Source organism: Lonchura striata, chromosome 13, assembly GCF_046129695.1.
Source record: "Lonchura striata isolate bLonStr1 chromosome 13, bLonStr1.mat, whole genome shotgun sequence".
Taxonomy (NCBI): Eukaryota; Metazoa; Chordata; class Aves; order Passeriformes; family Estrildidae; genus Lonchura; species Lonchura striata.
The window spans coordinates 21,937,088-21,956,260 of NC_134615.1; the positions used below are offsets into that span (position 1 = coordinate 21,937,088).

The 19,173-nt window shown below is 52.0% G+C and overlaps 1 protein-coding gene across 1 annotated transcript in view; it reads right to left on the minus strand.

Annotated features, from left to right (window-relative positions):
* SLC7A5 (solute carrier family 7 member 5) overlaps positions 1-19,173 on the minus strand; it is a 32,174-nt gene that overhangs the window by 7,403 nt on the left and 5,598 nt on the right. The window contains exons 2-9 of the mRNA XM_021526938.3: positions 13,578-13,703; positions 5,864-5,969; positions 5,489-5,533; positions 3,954-4,077; positions 2,350-2,453; positions 1,667-1,763; positions 1,071-1,220; positions 105-282 (exon numbers count right to left, since the gene is read on the minus strand). Of these exons, the coding sequence (XP_021382613.1) occupies positions 105-282; positions 1,071-1,220; positions 1,667-1,763; positions 2,350-2,453; positions 3,954-4,077; positions 5,489-5,533; positions 5,864-5,969; positions 13,578-13,703 (930 nt within the window). The remainder of the gene's footprint in view (positions 1-104; positions 283-1,070; positions 1,221-1,666; positions 1,764-2,349; positions 2,454-3,953; positions 4,078-5,488; positions 5,534-5,863; positions 5,970-13,577; positions 13,704-19,173) is intronic.

Here is a 19,173-nt window from a genome sequence, read left to right on the forward strand (position 1 = left end):
AGAATGGAGCAGAGCCAGGATTCTGGAAGCTCCTCCAGAGGGAGGAGAGCCAGCACTGGGAAACGTCTTGGGAGCCAAAGCTGCTCCTCCCTGGAGATACTCACAGATGCCTTGGAGAACCCATTTGGGCTTGTTCTGCCACCAGACCCCGAAGAAGTAAATGGGGATCCCACTGAGGATGATGGCAAAGCCGATCCCGCACTCCTTGGGCGTCATCCAGAAGGAAACAGCGATGAGGAACAGGCAGGCCAGGATGAAGAAGATGGGCAGGCAGATGTTCACCTGAGCAGGGAGCAAGGGACAGCTTAGGACATGTGCCAGGGAGGCTTTCCAGGAGTTTATCCAGCCTAGGAGGGACAGAACTATTGATTCCCCCATGGCCAAGAGCCTTTCTCAGCACCTTTTTGGACCTCAGTTCTGTAATTCCATATCCAAATCATCAGCACCAAACATCCAGCAGAGGCACAGCACAAGCTGGGACTGTTTCCCAGGGGACTCCAAGCAGGGCACCCACCAGAGCAGCCCAGCTTTGAGAAGAAAACCCCAAAACCTATGGGAAGAGCCAGCAAAGATTCCCTTTGGGCCCGTGGGTTTGTTTCCCTGTGGGTGCTGCTGCCTGGCAGAGTGTGCCATAGGATGAGGGAAAACCAGTTTTTGGGGGAGAGGCACCAGGGGCTGACAGGATCTTGGCCTCCCCCCAGATGGGACACGGGACTGCCAAGCTGGCCAAGGACACCAGGGACAGAGCTTGGCATGGGCTGGCTGCTTTAGCAGAAAACTATTTTAGGGGAATTCCACAGGGGTAGAGTGTTACACAGAGAGCCACAGCCTGGGATCTGTCCTGGGACTCATGGAGAGTAATCCCACCGCAACGCCCTGTCCCTGTCACCCAGAGCTCCCTCACTGTCCCCAAGGCAGCTCTTTGTGCTGGATTCAGCAGCAGGGACACCTCCTTTAGCTACAACACAACACTGCCCTGCAGTCCCAGCCCCTTTTCCATGCAGGACCAGCAGCTGAGCCTCCCCTGGTGCTGGGGAGGGGTCCCCTGGCAGTGCCCACCCTGGTCTCACCTTGATGGGCCTCTCCAGCTCTGGCTTCTTGTAGCGCAGCCACATCATCCCGATGATGGCCAGAGCCACACAGAGCCAGTTGAAGAAGCTGAAGAAGTTGATGACTGAGAAGATGTTGTTGGAGAAGGCATAGAGCAGGGTCATGACACACTGAATTTAGGGAAAAGGCCATTAGGAAAGGGAGCAGGCAAAACCACCTACGTTACAATACTAAACAGGGGTATTTAGGGGAAATACCTGCCAGGAAAGGGATCACACTGTTTTTTACTTATTTAAGCTATTTTCAATTGGTGCCTGGAACCATTTCATAGGATCATGGAATGGTTTGGGTTGGAAGGACCTCAAAGCTTAAAGGACCTCTAGTTCCAACCTCCTGCCATGGGCAGGGACACCTTCCCCTATCCCAGCTTCCTCCAGGCCTTGTCCAGCCTGGCCTTGGACACTTCCAGGAATGGGAAGAATTCCAAGACAGAAGTGGACAATGAGGACGTGATGGGAAGGGTCCATCTCCTGTGGGCACATGCAGGAATGGCTGTGGCTCCATTCCGGTGGGATCCCAGCCCTGATCCATCCCCCAGCCCGGCCCCAGGGCTCACCGTGAACACGAGGGACGGGACGGGGGTGAGCAGCCGGGGGTGGATCATGGACAGGATGGAAGGCAGGTGCCCCTCTCGGGATCCCACGAAGAACAGCCTGGGAGGGGACACAGAGAGGGGACACAGTCCTGTCACAGCCCTGGGGCTCTGTGTTCAGCACAGAACAAGAGGGGCCAGCCTGACTCAGCCCTGAGGACTGGAACACCAGTCCTGCTCACCAGGGAGGCTGGACACGGCCAGGGAATGCAGGAAGGATGGATTTCTATCCTGCTCTCCAGGGACAGCAATTAAATGACTCCTCAGGCAACCCAGGGATGTGTCAGAGCTGGAACCATGTCAGTCCTGCCCCTGCCCAGCATTTCACCCCTTCCCGAGGGATTCTCATCCCTGAAGTTTCCCAACTTTCTGCTTCTCATGAAAGCCACTTTCTCAGCAGCCCCAAGCCCCGAGTCTGTGTCTGGTTCTGTTTATTGACCTCACCAGGACTTTGCCTGAGGAACAGAAGATTGACACCACTGAAAGGTTGCCTTTAATCTGGTTTAAAGTCTGACTTTGTCTTCCTGCATTCCCGACGTGGCCTCCAGGCCCTGCAGACTTTGTGTCTGCCCACAGCCCCTCTCCAAAGGGTGAGGAACTGAGCACAGCCTGTAAACAAAACCCACAGGATTGAGCAAGGAACCTACCGGGAAGAAGTGAAAAGAGATCCATTGACAGAGCCAAAGCACGAGAGCCCAACGAAGACAGGGATGATCCAGGACATGACACCGAGGTGGTAGTTCCCAAAATCCTAAATGGGGGACAACAAGAGACATTTCACGCTCAGAGTGTCCCAAAAAACTCAGAGCTGCCTACAGAGAGTATTTGGAGAAATCTCAACAAATGCCACAGCTCAGTGCTGACGCTGTGACGGAGTGTCCCATATTCCCATGTGCTGCTCCCCTTTCCTGAAAAAGCAGATTGTGGAACTGCCAAAATACATCAGCAGCCAGCCAGCCCTTCCCTCGAGGCCAGGACACGACATTTATCCACCAGCTATCGGAAAGTTCAAGACCAAACGGAAACGGAGGAACTCAGACAGCAGCTCCTGCCAAGTGCTGAGTCAGGGGCTGGGACCAGCCCTGGGACACACAGGGACCAGCCCTGGGACACACAGGGACCAGCCCTGGGACACACAGGGACCAGCCCTGGGACACACAGGGACCTGGCCCTGGGACACACAGGGACCTGGCCCTGGGACACACAGGGACCAGCCCTGGGACACACAGGGACCTGGCCCTGGGGACACACAGGGACCAGCCCTGGGACACACAGGGACCAGCCCTGGGACACACAGGGACCAGCCCTGGGACACACAGGGACCTGGCCCTGCCCAGTCAGGAGCTGGGACCAGCCCTGGGACACACAGGGACCAGCCCTGGGACACACAGGGACCTGGCCCTGGGACACACAGGGACCAGCCCTGGGACACACAGGGACCTGGCCCTGCCCAGTCAGGGGCTGGGACCAGCCCTGGGACACACAGGGACCTGGCCCTGCAGCTTTTTGTCACAGGATGAGCCTGTGCTGCTCCACTGCAGGTTTGCAGGAGCAATACGGGCTTGATTTCCAGCCTCTGCTGCTCCAGGCCAGGCTGGACAGGGCTTGGAGAACCTGGGACACTGGAAGGTGTCCCTGCCTGTGGCAGGGGGTGGGATGGGATGAGCTTTCAGTGCCTTCCCACTCAAACCACTCCAGGATTCCCTGCAGCACAGGCTGTGGCTGGAGCAGGGCCTTGGTCCCAAGCTGAAGGATGGAGCGGTGTCACCTGAGGGGCTCAGCTCATCCTGGACTGGGAGATTCCCCCTGAAGCCCTGAACAATCCTGGGCAGGCTCCATCTGCAAGTCTGCTCCTTTCTGAAGCCATAAGGGTTCCTGACCACACTGGCATTTTAACTAATAGAAGTATTATTTTTCTCTCTTAATTAAAACAAGGAAGACACGGCGAGAGAACAATCTAGTTCAGTGTTGGCTGAGTGACCTTTCCCCATAAATATCAAGCTCTGGTAAGTGATGGGCAGTCACAAGGCCAGCATGAATGAAGCTGCAGCACTGAGTTCCACCCTCACTGCTGCCCAGGATAATCCCCTCGGGATCACACTGTTCTTCCCTGCTCTTTATCTCCTCCTCAACATCAGGGTTTGTGCAAGCAGCCCCGAGCAGCCTGAACGAAGCAGGAGATGTGTGCAGTGATTCCAAGGCTGATTTCACCTGCCCTGGGATGAGTCAGGCTGGAGCAGCGGGATCTTACCACGGCCACAGCCTCGGACGTCAGCATCTGCTCGGTGCTCAGCGTGGTGAAGTAAGCCAAGTTGGTCAGCACATACACCAGCGTGACAACAGGCAGCGAGATGATGATAGCCAGGGGCAGGTTTCTAGGAAAAAAACATCCATTGTCCTGGAGCAGCTCGCAGGAGGGAGCTGCTGATCCCGGGGATGGCCACCCTCCCGTGCTCGCTGGCTTTGAGCCACTCTGTTCTCTGAGCAGGCACTCACTGCTCCTGTGGGACAGGGGATATCCACAAGGGAACAGCTGCCCCAGGAGTGTGGGACTCCCCATCCCTCAAAAAACACCTGGATGTGGCACTTGAGCCGTGGTTATTGGTGAACACCAGGCTGGTTCACAGCCTTAAAGGTCTTTTCCAGCCTCGAGGACTGCGTGGCCCCTGAGCAGCCTGGAGGCTGCAGATGGAGAGGGAAGGATGATGGAAGAAAGGATTTTTTGCATGGAGAGGCCCTGGCTGCCTGAGCAAGCAGGAATCCAAGATCTTTAATTAAAAATAAAACCAGTGGCATCAGCACAAAGATTCTCTCTGGGCAAAAGAGCTCCCTGGTGCTGGGGGGATTCCTGGGGGAGATGGAATCTCAGGGATACACTGGGCAGTTTTAGGCTCTACCTAAACTCAGCTGTCTGGACTGAGGGAACTCAAAGAAAAGGAGCTCAGGCACAGCTTAAGCAGGTCTGTGAACAGCCCGTGTTGGTACAAATTTGCCTTTCCCAACAGTTTAATTTCATTTGTGAAGGGAAAGTGCAAAAAGGAAACCCTGCTTGGTGCCACTCTAATTGCTCCAGCAGAGCTCCAAACTGCAGGAGCAGAGTCAAATACCACAACTGCATCCAGCAGACATGAAAATAATTGCAAAATGCAGCCCCCCTTCTGCTGTTTCTCTGGGAAGGGGTGGATCCAGCCCTGTGCTTCCCAGCAGGACCAAAGCACCCCCAGGGTCAGCCAGGATGGGCTCTTGCACAAGTGCCCCCGAGCCTGAGCTCCCAGCAGCTCCCAGGCACCTTCCCAGGAGCAGAAGGGATTTCTCAGCACTGTCCTGCTCTGCTGAGGGCCCCAAATAACCCCAAGAGGCACGGGCAGAGCAGGAAGCAGCTCTTGCTCAACAGGATGGAAGAGCACGGGACAAACACATGGAGAGCAGCACAAACACATGGACAGCAGCACAAATGCTCAGTGGGAGTTGAACCAAGGCAGCAATAAAGCCCTGAGTGCTCTTTCCTGGCCCATAACTCACAGAGGTGTCAAGCCAAGGAAGCAGAGATGTCTCCCAGCACTGATAACACGGCACGGGAGAGCAGGGAAAACAACAGCCCTGCTCCTGCAGGGATTATTGTTCCCTTTCCCTGATTCCAGGGAGGTAGAAGGTCATTAATTTATCTTGTTTTCTCTTTTTCCAGATGAAGACCTTGGCTTCCTCCTCTGTTAAACACACAAGGAAAGGGCTTCCCCAAAACAGCTGCTTTTCCCCCAGGGAAGTCATGCCAGGACTCACACCTACCTGTAGGGATTTATCATCTCTTCTGTCACAAAATTCAAGTAATTCCTGTAATTTCAAAAGGACAGGGGTTAATTCTGGTTAAATGAACCCTTCCAGTTTAACTCATCTGCACAGGGATTCCAGGAGGGGCACAGGCACTGATCCTGAGGGAAAACTTGGGATAGCTGATATCCACAGCCATGCTGGACAGGGCTTGGAGCAACCTGGGATGGTGGGAGGTGTCTCCATTCCATGATGAGGATGGCTACCAGTGGTCTCTTTTCACAGCAAATGGAGCAGCAGGTGCTCAGAGGACTGACAAAGGAGCCCTGCAGGAGCTTTAGTTTGGAATTGGAGCTGGAATTGAGCTCGGTGTGGGAGAGGGCTGTGCCTTACCATCCTCCATAGGCAAAGAGGCCGCTGTACAGAGCCAGCACGATGTTCCCAACGCCCACCTTGGTGCCCTCGAAGGATTTCTCAGGGGTCAGGTTTTCCACATCACCTGCAGGACACAAACCCCGCTCACTGCCACGGGCTCTGAACCCCAAAGGCCTCCAGAGAAACCTGGAGGCAAGAGCTGCTCTTAGGATGAAATCATTTTAATTATCACCCTGCTGCTTTTTGGGTTATGCTGAGCACGGGCACGTTTTCCCTCCAGTTTTCCAAGGATCAAGCCAGCTGGATTCATCCCAAATGATGACCCCAAAAACTCATCTCAAGCAAGGACTGTTTCCTCCAAACTTTCTCACACTGCGACATGCTGTCACCAAGGTGATGTCCCAGAGACATCCTAGGGACCTTCCTGCTGGAAGATGCTTTGCAAACAGAGATTGTCACATTGTCCTCTCAACTCCAGGCTGCTGGCCTTCGATAAAGCCCCAGGATTTCCTGCACTTCCACCAGCCACCCAAACCCCCAGAAACCCAGGATTTCCTCCAGTCCCACCAGCCACCTGATAAAGCAGAAGCCTGTGGCAATCCCTTTGATTGAGGGAAGTCAGGTTCTGGGGGTTTGGATATCAGAAGTCACCTTCTTTAGGGCCTGATGATCAAAAGTTCCTGTTGTGGATCTGCTTTTGAAAGAAAACGCCAGAAATAGAAGATTTGATTGTGCCTCTGGTCGCAGCTCTCCCCGAGCAGCCCCAGGTTTATTTATTTTGCTTTCAAATGCTCTGCAGTTGTTTTGTTCCCTGTCTTTGATGGAGGGGCTGGCTGTGGGACAGGGATGGCAGAGCCACACTCCCAGACGGAGTGCAGGGAATGTGGTGGGATCCAGAGGGGCACCTCTGCACCCGGGGGGAGCCCATGTGATTCCTCTTAGGGCATGGAGCTCTCCTAATCACCCCCAGCAACTGCATCACAAGGCAGTCAGCAGGGCCTGCAGCTTAACCCTTCATCCCTCGGCACTGGGCACCCAGGAGGTGCTGCTGGAAAAGCTCAGGGATGCTCCAGCAGCAGGAATTTTCCCCCTGGCTGGCCTCTCTTCCTGCCCCACTGGAAATTCTCCCTCCCCAGTGCCACTGCTGCAGAGGCTGGGTGACAAACGTGGCCCTGGAACAGCTCCCACTCATCTTCCCAGTGCTGGGGAAGAAGGATTCTTCCTGCAGCACCATCCTGGAGCATCTGTCACTGATGGGGCTGCTCCAAAGCTCTGCCAGTGAGCTGGAGCTGCCCTGTGTTGGGGGAGAGCTCCATCTGCTCTTTCCTCCTCCTTCCCTGATCAGCTCTATCCTGATCTTTTCCACCCTGGGCATTGCTCCCTTCTCCCTCCTGCTCCTGCTGAATCCTGACCAGGGTAGAAAGACATTCCTTATCACAGCATGGAAATGCTCTCTGCTGCCCAGGGAAGCATTTCCACCTGCCTTTCCCTGGCTGGAGCCACCTCATGTGCAGGGGGATGCTGTGGGTGTGAGCTGCTGGGAACCCAGCCAGAGTGGGGAACCCAAGGTGTGCAGGGCTCCTCCTGCCCAGATCCCAATCCCAACTCTTCTCTGCTGGAGTCACCTCTTGCCCAGCACCTCCTTGCACCAGAAAAGTCTTCCCTGCATCTCCCTTGGGATGTGCTGGATGTATTTGATCCTCCTCAGCAGAATGCACCAATCCCTTTTTAAAAGCAAATCTGAGTGCAACAGGAGAGCCAGGAAATGCAGAGACTGATAAAAGGCTGAGTTTAACCTCAATTCCTGCCTTGCAGGTTCTGCACAGAATCCCAGTTTAGCCCAGGTGAATCAAAAGGCTGAGCAGGAGGGGTGGAATGTGATCCCCTGCATCCCTCAGGCTCAGCTTTCCCCAACTCATTTTCTGCCCTTCCTGAATAATTACCAGTCTGGTTCTTTCCAGGCCTTTTGTTATGGGAATAAGAGACGCATTTTGTTCACAGTGCCTGCTGCAATTAGCGACTGCAACAGCACACGGATGGACTGGGAGAGCTGGAGGCTCTCAGGATATCTCTTCTCCAGGGTTTCAGGCTCTCCATGTCCCCACCCTGATCCGTGGACCATCACCTCCACCACCCAGGAGGATTCTCCTGAGCAGCACAAGCACCATTCCATTTCTTGTCCACAGCTGGACACCAGCTCTTCCAAAATCCTCCTTGTCTTTCACAGGCAAAACCCTCTCAGGCCAAATGTTCCTTCTCCTGAGGCAGCCAGCACATCACTGCCCTTCCCACCCCACCTTTGGAGAGCTGGAGCTCCCCAAAACCTCCTAGCGAGTTGTTAAATTTCCCATTTCTGTGCCCCAGGGTCAAATGGATTTAGCAACGTGTCGGGACACAATTAAACAACCAGAGGAGTGCCTGTATCTCACCATCCGCAGCATAAAAGAATTCTTCCTTGTATCCCTCATCCCTTCAACAAGCCCTGCTGAAAAATCCCGGAATTATTTTGGTTTGATCCTAATTTGGAGCTTTGATCCAACCCCACCTTGCCGAGCTGGGCTGTGCTGGGGGAGGAGGGAGAGCAGCTGTGCTGCACCACCTCCAAAAGCTCCCAGGCACTCCATCCTTCACGTCTGGCCAATTCCAGCCGCAGGATTTTGGATTTTTGGGTCTGGCTGAAGTCAAGGTTACAAATGTGCAGGTGAGGCTGCCAAGCTCAGCCTTGGGGCATCCCCAGCTCATCCCTTGCTCCGGGCACTGCCCTGCCCATCCCCGGCACCCCGAGAGCCTGGTTTGAACCCCTGGTTTGAACCGGCTGTTCCACCGCGCTCTGCTCTCCAATTAACCAAATTAAGGTAACGAGCTGTGACACAAAGCCCATTTGGGCTCCTGCAGCTGCCAGGAGTGCGGGAATTGTGCCGGGAATTGTGGCGGCTCAGCGGGGCCCGGCTGAGGCGCTGCGTGCCCGGGCCCTTCCTTCCAAAATCTTCATTTGCTCCCCAGTCATGTCTAGTCTGGTTTTAATAGCACAGCAATCTTCTCCTGCACAAAGCGCTGCAGCATAATTAAATATTTTCAACTTGCCCCAGCACGGCCGTGGCGAGAGGGGGCCCTCAGCACACGGGGTGGCTGTACCCAGAGCCCCAGAGAAGGAGGAAAAACAATTCAGGGAAATGAGTCAGGAAAAGAAGCGTTTGCCACCTGATTAATCTGATTAATCTGCAGCAGGAGGCTGCTGTGATTTAGAGGGGCACGGTGTGGCAGCTGTCCCTGTTTCCCTGTCCCAGGAAGGAGCCTCCCTGCAAAGCTCCATAAAAAGCACAGCAGGCTTTATTTGGGATGCCAGGCTAGAAAGACGCGCAGCAGCAGGAATTGTTGTCCCTGCCATCCTCCTGTGCCCTCAGGATGTTCTCCATCCATTGGGTTTGGCTCCAGGGAGGATCCCTGGTGGGCTCCAGGCTCCTGTCAGCGCTCCTTGGCTGACCAGGGAATCCTGGAATGCTCTGGGTGGGAAGGGAGCTCAAAGTTCTTCCCGTGCCACCCCTGCCATGGCAGAGACACCTTCCACTGTCCCAGGCTGCTCCAAGCCCTGTCCAGCCTGGCCTGGGACATTCCAGGGATCCAGGGGCAGCCCCAGCTTCTCTGGGAACCTCTCCAGGTCTGCCCCAGGGCACAGCCCCAGCCAGCCCTGCCACCCCCACCCCAGTATTGCTTGTAAAAAGCTGTTTAAAAAGTGATGTTGTGGCTGGAAATCCAGAAGTCTGCTAGGAGGGTTCTGAAAGTACCAGAAGGATGATTCAGACCTTCAGTGAGCAGAGCTTGGCTCTTAAAATGCCATTTTTAGTACTCCAGGTGCAAGGAAACATCTGGCACTGTGGGGTTGAGACATCTGGGTGCTGCTTTCATTTATCAAATCCCTTTTGCTACAAAACACCCCTTTGGCCTCTCCCTGGGGGTTATTTTGGTAGTTCCCAGTCCATATTTTTTTCCCTGCCTTTTTTGGGTGAAGAATCCTGTGATTGAGAGAGGGAAGGAAAATTGAGTCCCTCTTCCTTTCCTCCCAGGCTTGGAGCAACCTGGGACAGGGGAAGGTGTCTCTGCCCATGGCAGGGATGGGACTGGAGGAGCTCTCACCCAAATTATTCCATTATTCTACAAAAAACAAAAAGCCAAAAAAACCAAAACAAACAAACACAAAAAACCTGAAAAAAAACCTAACAAAAAAAAAATCCAAACTAAAAAAAAAAAAAAAAGACAAAACCAGCAACAACAACAACAAAAAAAAGCACAAATTAAACCCAAATCTCGGGCCCAGCCTAAGCTCTGCTCTGGAGTGAAACCTGCCTGCTCTGTCCTTAACTGACCCCGTGCTGCTCTGGCAGATGCAGCTCTGCATCCCTGACAGCCCAAGGGAGGGAGGCAGGGAGGAAAATGCTGCTGCCACCAGACAGCTCCTGCAGGCACCACAGAGCAGGGATTTTACAGCCAGGATAAAGAAAAGGGACAATAAATAAAGGGACAATAAATCCAATAAAAGCAATTCAATAAAATCAGTGTTAAATTCTATTTCTCTAAGTCCCAAAGGCCCAATTCCAGGTTTTTAAGCAGAGCTGCTGGTGAGAGATCACAGCGAGGGCTGGAGCTGCATCCCTGCTCCAGCTGCCCAGAAACCCTGAGGCATCATCCACAGGAAAAAACAGACATCAAACATGTCTGTGATATGTTTATTTCTAGTTTTTTCACACCAAAACCTTTCCTGAACTGCCTCACCTGTAAAAACCATGAGGGTGTGCCTCAAGAAATACCCAGATTTTTTGAGCATATCACACCTCAGTCAGTTTTTAAAGGAAGCTTTAAGGTGTGGATATGGAGAGGACATAGCCACAGACCTGTGTGACACATCCAGGGCAAAAACATCCCTCAAACCTGCTGTCCAAATCTTCTCTATGATCCAGTCTCAGACATCCCACTCCTCAGCTGAGGAATATGGCCAAAAAATACCCAGCTGGACAGAAAGCAAATTGAGAGAGCTGGTAAAATAAGAGAATCAAAATAAATCTTGTTTTCATAATCCTGGAGTGAAAAAACTCTGATCCTCTCTATGTTTTAAGTTATTTCTATTATTTAAGTAAGTTATTTCTATACATAAGCTATTTAAATAAGTGATTTATTATTTATTTAAGTTTAATTAATTTATTTCTATTATTTACAGGCTATAATCTGGAGGCCATACACAAGATTTTACAAACCAATACCTAAATCAAGGATTTTTCAAACCACACATTTACAGCCTCAAGAAGGCTTTTAAAAGTTTCATTCTTGGATTAATAAAATAATTTCATCCAAAGCAGCTCAGTTCCACTGAGTCAAGCTCCAAGCACTCGAAAGGCTGAGCAGGGAACCAACTTCCAGCCTCTCCCTTTGGGAAGGGCAGGGAAGGAGTGATGGGAAACAGCTGCTGACAGGGAAATGTTCTTTTATGGGGCAAAACTGCCACAGAGTCTTTGTCCTTGTGAGATCCTTGCTCCTCTGCAAACCAGGAGAAGAGCCAGGGAGAGAACAGAGAGAGAAAAAGCAAAAAGCTGAAGGTGGGAGGTTAATGCAGAGAAATTTCTGTGAAATCACAGAAATTTCCACATTTGAGCAGAAAAAAAAAGTGGTGTTGCTCCTCTGGGCTGTTTATGGATACTGGGAACACAAAGCAGCAGTGGGACAGGGACCAGTAAAACCAGTTCATTGTGCAGAACATCCTGGGAATACACAACCCCATTCCCCCTGACAACCAGCTGGGTGCAGGTCTCACCCCAAAACTGCTGCCAGCTTGGATGGGCTCAGCTGCTGGTGGGAAGAACCCTCTTTAGCCAAAAAACCAACACTGGAATGGACACAGGGTGTGAAAATGTGGGACAAAGCTGGAGGACAGGGCAGTGCTCTCCCATTGTCACTGAAAACGGGAATTTTTGTGCTTTTTTTGAATAAAAAAATGAAGAAAAAAGACAATTTCTTGCTGTATCCCTGCTAAAAGCACAGAGTGACCTGGAATGATTGAAAGGAAAATGGAGCAAGGTGCAAACTGCAGGTGGGAGCTGAGGAAGGGACAGGAAAGGAGCTTGCACATTCTTAAGGACTTAGCAGAGAGCCTGCAAGTTCCCTAAGGAGATTAATAAAATCCATGATGGAGCCCAGGCAGAATCCCAGCTGTGGGATTCTGGACAAGCAGGAATGGTCACTTGGGACAAATTTGGAGCCAGGATCTGCTGTGGATCCCAAGGATCCTACTCTGATCCAGTCTGGTTTGAGGGTTGGCTGCTCAGACAGGGAGAAAAGTCTTTGCTTACAGGTGTCACTGTCCAGGAATTGCTTTTGATCTCCCTGCCAGGTGGATCAGCAGGAAAAGAAATCACATGGAATTCTCTGCCCTGCAAGGTCTGCACAGCCACAACCACCTGAAACTGCAACAAACTTCAAAGGAAGTATAACAGCTCCTGGGACACAGGAGGGGAAGGAGTATTTTATTTTAACAGGGCAGAAATCCCGTCTAGGTTAGACAGAAAACAAGGGAAATCTCATGGATTTCCACTGAGGGCAGAAAGTGGCTCAGCCTCCCCAGAAAGGCCAAAAGAACAGCACATTCTGAAGATGCAAATTAAGATTCTATCTGCAAACAAAGCCCAGTTGTAAAAATCTTCATGGTAAAATGTTAACCAACTAAAAGAGATTTATCATGATTTATCCTTTTCCTCCTGGGAGAGGATCAGAAGGTCCAGCAGAGCAGGCTGGGGAGCTGTGCAGAGAGAGGAGGTGTGCTTTGTGATAAGCCTCAAACAATGTCCCTGTTGAGTGTCTGCACTGAGCTGGAAGAAAATAAAAACCTCTGACAAAGCAAGAAATTCTGCAAAGACAGCACTGGCTCCCAGAGCTGAGACAGGAATTAGAGACCCAGGGGCACACACAGACACACCCCTGTGCAGGGACATGATTCCCTGGAGATCTTATCCCCTTTTTGCAAATAAGGACAGGACTGTTCCCCAGGACACGTTTACTCCCACAAAACTTGCACCAAAAAGCCACATTTTGGTTTAACTGTGAGTTAACCTGGTTTGGAACCAACTCAGATGGGTTTGGAACAAACCATTTCCCTGCTTTGAGAGGATTTTATGGGTGCATGAAGCAAACCAGCAGAACCACCCAGAAAATCTGCTTTATTTTCCCATTTTTGTCTCCTTTTCCAGGTGCCAGCTGAGAGCTCCCGTTTCTCTGTTCCTCCTGGGCTCTGTGTCCCTGGGTGACCCAGAGCTGGCCTGAGCCACTGCACACCTGGAAGAGGATGAAGGGAAATGTGCAGGGGGAGTTTGTGGAAGGATTAAGATGACTGGGAGTAGTTTGCACATGCAGATAATTCTCTGTGAGCAACATGTTACAAAGAGATTTCCCAGTGCAGCAGCACCAACGTTTTCACTCCCTGCAATCCCAGAGGGAGAAGCCACAGTCCCTGTGGAAGTGGGAAAGACTGTAAGGGGTTTCAGGAGCATGAAATCAAGCCTGGCACATAAAACAAAATCCCACAAATAAAATACAAAACCTCTGGCAAAGCTGGAAACATCCCCCAAGCACCTGAGAGAACGGGGAGGTTTGCAAAGCTCTGGAGCAGCTGGGGTTGGACTCCTGGGCTTTGCTCCTCACCCAGCTTCACCTGCAGAGCCCCAGGAGGAGAACAAGGAACAGAACTCACCCTTGGCCAGCTGCACGAAGCCCAGGATGATGATGAGAGCCAGCGCCAGCAGCTTGGCAGCAGCAAAGGCGTCCTGCACACGGGTGGCAGCTTTGACACTGTAGCAGTTCACAGCTGTCAGCAGCACTGAGGGGACACACAGGGACAAGGTCAGCACCCAGGAGACACGTCAAATGCACCAAAAATCACAGGGAATCTTTAGGTGGGATGTACAGAAGGAGTTCCTCCCTGTGAGGATCAGCAGGCCCTGGCACGGGTGCCCAGAGCAGCTGTGGCTGCCCCTGGATCCCTGGCAGTGCTCAAGGCCAGGCTGGATGGGACCTGGAGCACTCTGAGATAGGGAAAGGTGTCCCTGCCATGGCAGGGGATGGAATGAGATGTTCTCCAAGGTCCTTCCAACCCAAACCGGTGATTCCCTTTTGCTACAACAACCAACCAGAGCCTCTTCCCAGAAGAGAAACTCACTGAGAGCTCTGCAGCCTCACACTTCTCAACTGCACCCTTTATTCTGGCAGCAAGTGCTTTGAATAATGCCTGTGGTCCTCAGACATGGCATGGCACTGCTCCATTGGAAAACATTCCTGAGGACTTGCAAATAAAAGGACTGACTGCAGCCCCCTCCAGCAGTATTTGCTTGCTAAGAAGCTCCTGCTGCCCACAAGTTGCCCTGTGGTTAATTCCACTACTGGGGTTTACTTCCAACCTTTTTTTGCCATATTCCCCCCCAGCTCCTCTGTATCCCACTCCTGCCAGCGTGACATTCCTGCCAGGAAGGGCACAGCCTGACCCAGGCTTTGATTAAAGCCTCTGCTCCTGGCTGGGCTTCACCTGCTGCAGAGCAAATAATGGCAGAGCTTTGCTGCCCTCACAAATCATTGACTATTTTGGTGCCCTGCTCCCTTGCCAGAGCCTGCTTGTTATGGACACAGGCAGATGTCACAGAGGGTGACAGTCCCTCCAGCCCAGTGACCCCTCGCTGTCCCCAGCCTGAGCATTCACCAGCAGCTCAGGGAGGAGCAGATCCCCAAATCTCCTCCCGGAGCTGGAGGCTTTTCCCTGCAGGATCCTTTCCCAGCTCCTTCTGCCCTCGTGCAAAAGCTCCTTCCCAGAGCCTGCAGGAGCTCTTGATCAGAGCCAAGCAGCTGCTGCCCAAAACATCCCAGTCCCAATCCTGAGGGCGTGAGCTGCACACCCACCTCAGAGCCCAGAGCTGACCCAGAGTGGGTGGGGTTGGAAGCACCTCACAGATCCAGTCCCACCCCGCCAAGGACAGGGACACCTTCCACCACCCCAGGCTGCTCCAAGCTCCATTCAAGCTGGCCTTGGGCACTGCCAGGGATGCAGGGGCAGCCTGTGCCAGTGTCCCAAGATCCAATGGCTCCCCACGCTCCCACCTCCAGGATCTGCTGCCATTCCAACGCAGGAGCACCTCAAACGTGGAGAAGTGAGAGCTGCATGTGTCAGGAAGGAAAGCACACGATCCAACCCCCCCACAGGGGTGACAGGCAGCAGGAAACAGGGATTGGAGATGGGTTTTGTGGCGTGCCCTTGGAGACCTTTGGGAGTGTGGCTGGGACTGAAATGACCCCGAGCTGGTTTTGGGGAAGCAGAGCCACGCTGGGGTGACAGGACAGCACGAGCTGGGCTCTGGCCAGGAGCAGGGCTGAGTGACTGTGGTGACAGATGTGCCACATCACTGTCCCTGTGCCAGGCCCCTCCAGGACATAGAGAACAGGGACAGCCCCTGGAGCAGCCCTGTCCTGTGGGGTCACAGCTCTGTCCCCACAGAGGGACACGTCTGCCTCTGGGGACAGGGCAAAGGGCCACGAGGAGGAAACTCAGCTTAACCAAGTGACCTTACAGTGCGACAGGGGACAAGGAAACACAGGGGATGTCACCCAGCAAAAGTCCCAACTCAGCCAGTGAAAGCACCTCCAGTGAATCCTCAGGGCAGCGAGCTCTGGAGAAGGATTCCCTTTGACCAGCAATGACGACAAAAATAAATCTGCCCTTGTTTACAGAGGGATATTTAGAGGATGAGCTCACCCAAATAGAAGCACGCTGCTGCTGCTGTGGTGAGGACAGCCCTGAGAGGTGTGACAGTGACATTCCCTGCCCCATTTAGGCATTCTGTGTCTGTGACAGTAACTGCTTCACCCCCACTTCAACACTGATTTTTAGGGGCTGCAGGTTTTCCCTGCTCTGGTTCTGTAGAGTCCCCTGGAGGGTGGTGGTGAAAATTAAAGGCAAAAGTTTCCTACACAGTCCAAGTGTCTGTGTTCAGCCCCAAAGCCCCATCAGTGCCAGATAAACAGATTCCCTAAAAATGAGAAAGCACTTTGGGATCAGAGAGTAAACAGGGCTGGAAGTTTCTGCTGTGGTCACCACTCAGAGCTATTCCAGTCACATTTCCTCTGCTTTACTTTTCCCCTTTTACAATGGTATTTGTCTCTCCAAAATGAGCACAGTGGAGTCACTCCACTTCAATACCTCCAACACAGGAATGGCCAAGAATCCCCCAGTCTCACCCATCATCCTACAGACATCAAACAAGATGGAAGCTTTTCCATAAAACTCCAGGAGAAATTCCAGTGGCTGCTGAGCTTCTCAGGAGGCTGGGATTTCTTAGGGCAGCAAGTCTGACTGCTTTGATCCCAGGTGCTGCCCTGGCAGGCAGGGGCTGTGGGATCCTCCTGGCAGCACTCCCTCAGCTCGGCTGAATCGCTCCAGGAGAAACACAGCAAAGCTGCACAGCTCCAGCACAAACCAGGGCACTGATACAGAGAGCAGGCTGTGCTGCCCTCATTCCTGCAGTGTTTTCCTAAGGCTCCAGCCCTGTCAGCCAGCAGCCAGGCAGAGCTTTGGAGTGACCCATCAGGGCTGTGCTCAGGAATCATTCGAGGAACAAGGATTTCAGCATGACCTGACGTGCCACGCCTGGCTGAGCCAGCAGCCCCTCTCCAAAGCTTTACATAATTGGGATAATAAATGTTAGAAAGCTGAAGGCATGGCAGATGGACAGGAGGTGACTTTTCAGAGAATCCCAGACTGGTTTGGGTTGGAAAGAACTTTACAGCTCCTCTTGTTCCAATCGCATGGGCAGGGACACCCAGGTTGCTCCAAGTCCATTCCAGCCTGGCCTTGGGCACTGCCAGGGATCCAGGGCAGCCACAGCTGCTCTGGGCACCTGTGCCAGGGCCTGCCAGCCTCACAATAACAAAAGTTTTCATACACCTAATCTAGCTATTTGTTATTTGTTACTCATGACTCTGGCAGGAGAGCTCCTGGATTTTGCTCTCCAGGTGTTGTTCACCCCTTCACCCTCCAGCCCAGTCTCATTCCAAGGCAACTCAAACCACAGAGGGAAATTGGAATTTCTAAATACACCAGCAGGTCTGGCTTCAATATTTCCTCTGTCCTGCAGTCCCTGCTGGCTTCAGGCATCTCACTGAACCTGCTCCACTGGCACTCACCTGCACAGCCAAGGAATTGCCCATTCCTGATAGGAACAAGGACAAACAGATTAATGTGACACCAGACCCAGGACTTTACCCACAATTCCCATTTTATGGCTGTATCCCTTTGAAGTCGCCTCCCAAGCTCTTGCCCAGACACAACTCCTAGAGGACAACAGGAAAAACTGCAGACAGATAAATGGATCAATCCCACCTAGGTGATAAAAGCATGGAACCACAACAGCTCCTGTGTGTCTGGGGAAAGGCAGCATGGGGAGAGTGAGGTTGTGCCCAGAGCAAACGAGGGAATGGAGCTGGACACAGCTGAACCTGGCCTGCCACTTCTGATGCAACAGCCTTGGCAGCATTCCTGTCCAACAGGCACAGCTGCAGCTTTCCCAGGATAACAGAGATGGACACAGATCCAATTCCCACCTGGAGCTGCCTGGGGGTGACAGGAGCTTGCTCAGCCCAAGATCCTCCTCAGCAGCTTTGCAGGTGAAATTTCTGGAATGAGCACAGGAATGAATTCCTGAGGTACTGGCACAGCTGCCTGTGGAGTCACACACACTTGCACAATGTCCCTTTTGTCCCTAATTTCACCTCCTGGGCCCGACCTGTGGTGCTGGCAGTGTGATTCCACGTACACCTCTGGAACATGGATAAAAGTGTGGAAGTAGCTGCCTTTAAGGGACTAAACTCATTAACTTGCTCTTAGTTCCCATGGGATTCCTGTGTGTGGTATCCCAGTACTCAGTGACAACACAGCAGGTTGGGAAGTTCTAGAAAATAAAGGGAAATTGAAGGGGAAATAAAGAGAAATCCCCTCCATCAGCTTCCCTGCCAGGAAAACAAGGCCTGTGAACTGTTCTATCATGCATGACTCTGTAACTCACATTTCCAAAGTGCCTGGCCCTTGCCACTGTAAGATGATGCTCCCATTTACCATCTGCCACTGGGTGATGTTGATTTTCCCTCACAATTACTCCCAGAACAGCTCCAGCTCCTTTCCTTCTCCATCCTACAGCAAAGGTTCCACTCCACATGAAGTGCAGGTGACAGTTAATCCACACAGGACAAAGAGAAAAATAATAAGTTATACTGAGCAGAGTGGATTAAACCCATGGGAAAATCAATTCATCAAGGCAAAAACACCCCACCAATTTTATATTTCAGTGGCTGGGATGCCACAGTGTCTCCCAAAAATCTGTGGTGACTGATTCCAACTGCACATTCCAACACAGACAGGCAAGGTCAGAGGCAGAAAATGCTTTGGGATATTTCAACTTGGCAAATATTGACTGAAGAATTTGTGCCCTGTAAGGTGGGGAAGGGAAGAAGCAGAGGGAAAACTGCAGATATTTCTGCAAGGACAAAACTCCGAAGAAACTTAACACCCAGGGCAGTCAGTCTGGGAAAGGCCTGTGGGCACATGAGGCTGTTGGAAAGCTCAGAGCCAAGTGTCTGTATTAAAATCTACTTATAATTATCAACATCCCTGGCAATGCTTTTCAGTTCCATTTTTATTCCTCTTCTCAAAAAAGCAATCAGGGAACGGGTGCATCAATAAAGAAGGCAAACTTGCCCTACCAAGGAGTTGAAAAATGGGATTGTCTCCAAACCTACCCTGAGGCCAAGAGCTCTGGATGTCCCAACAAACAACCCCAGGCACCCTGAACAGGTCAACACCCCATCCCATAATAACAGTAGGACACTGACACAGGAAAACCCCAAAGAATTCCTCAGTGTTGGGAGAGGTGGCTCCTATCTACAGGCAGGAATTGCTGTTTTGGCTCCTTAGGAAGAAGGTTGTGATTTACTGTCAAGGTTTCCAGAGGACATGACACAGCATTTCCACCAACAGGACACTTTACCTCAGGAAAACAAACAAAATACAGGGAGAAAAGATATGGAAAAGCTCTTTCTTCCTATTTCTCCCATTCCCAGCAAATTACCCATCCCAAACTAACTCCATGCTCACCTCACAGAAGCATCTTCCCAACAGGGAGCAGCACCTGCTGCTCTTTTATGTGCACAGAATTCAGCTCTGCATCCTGGCTGGAAAAACTTAATTTCCCATCTCTTGGACTGGACCTGTGGCCACATCCGACCCTGGAACTATGGAGCTCCTGGGATACTCT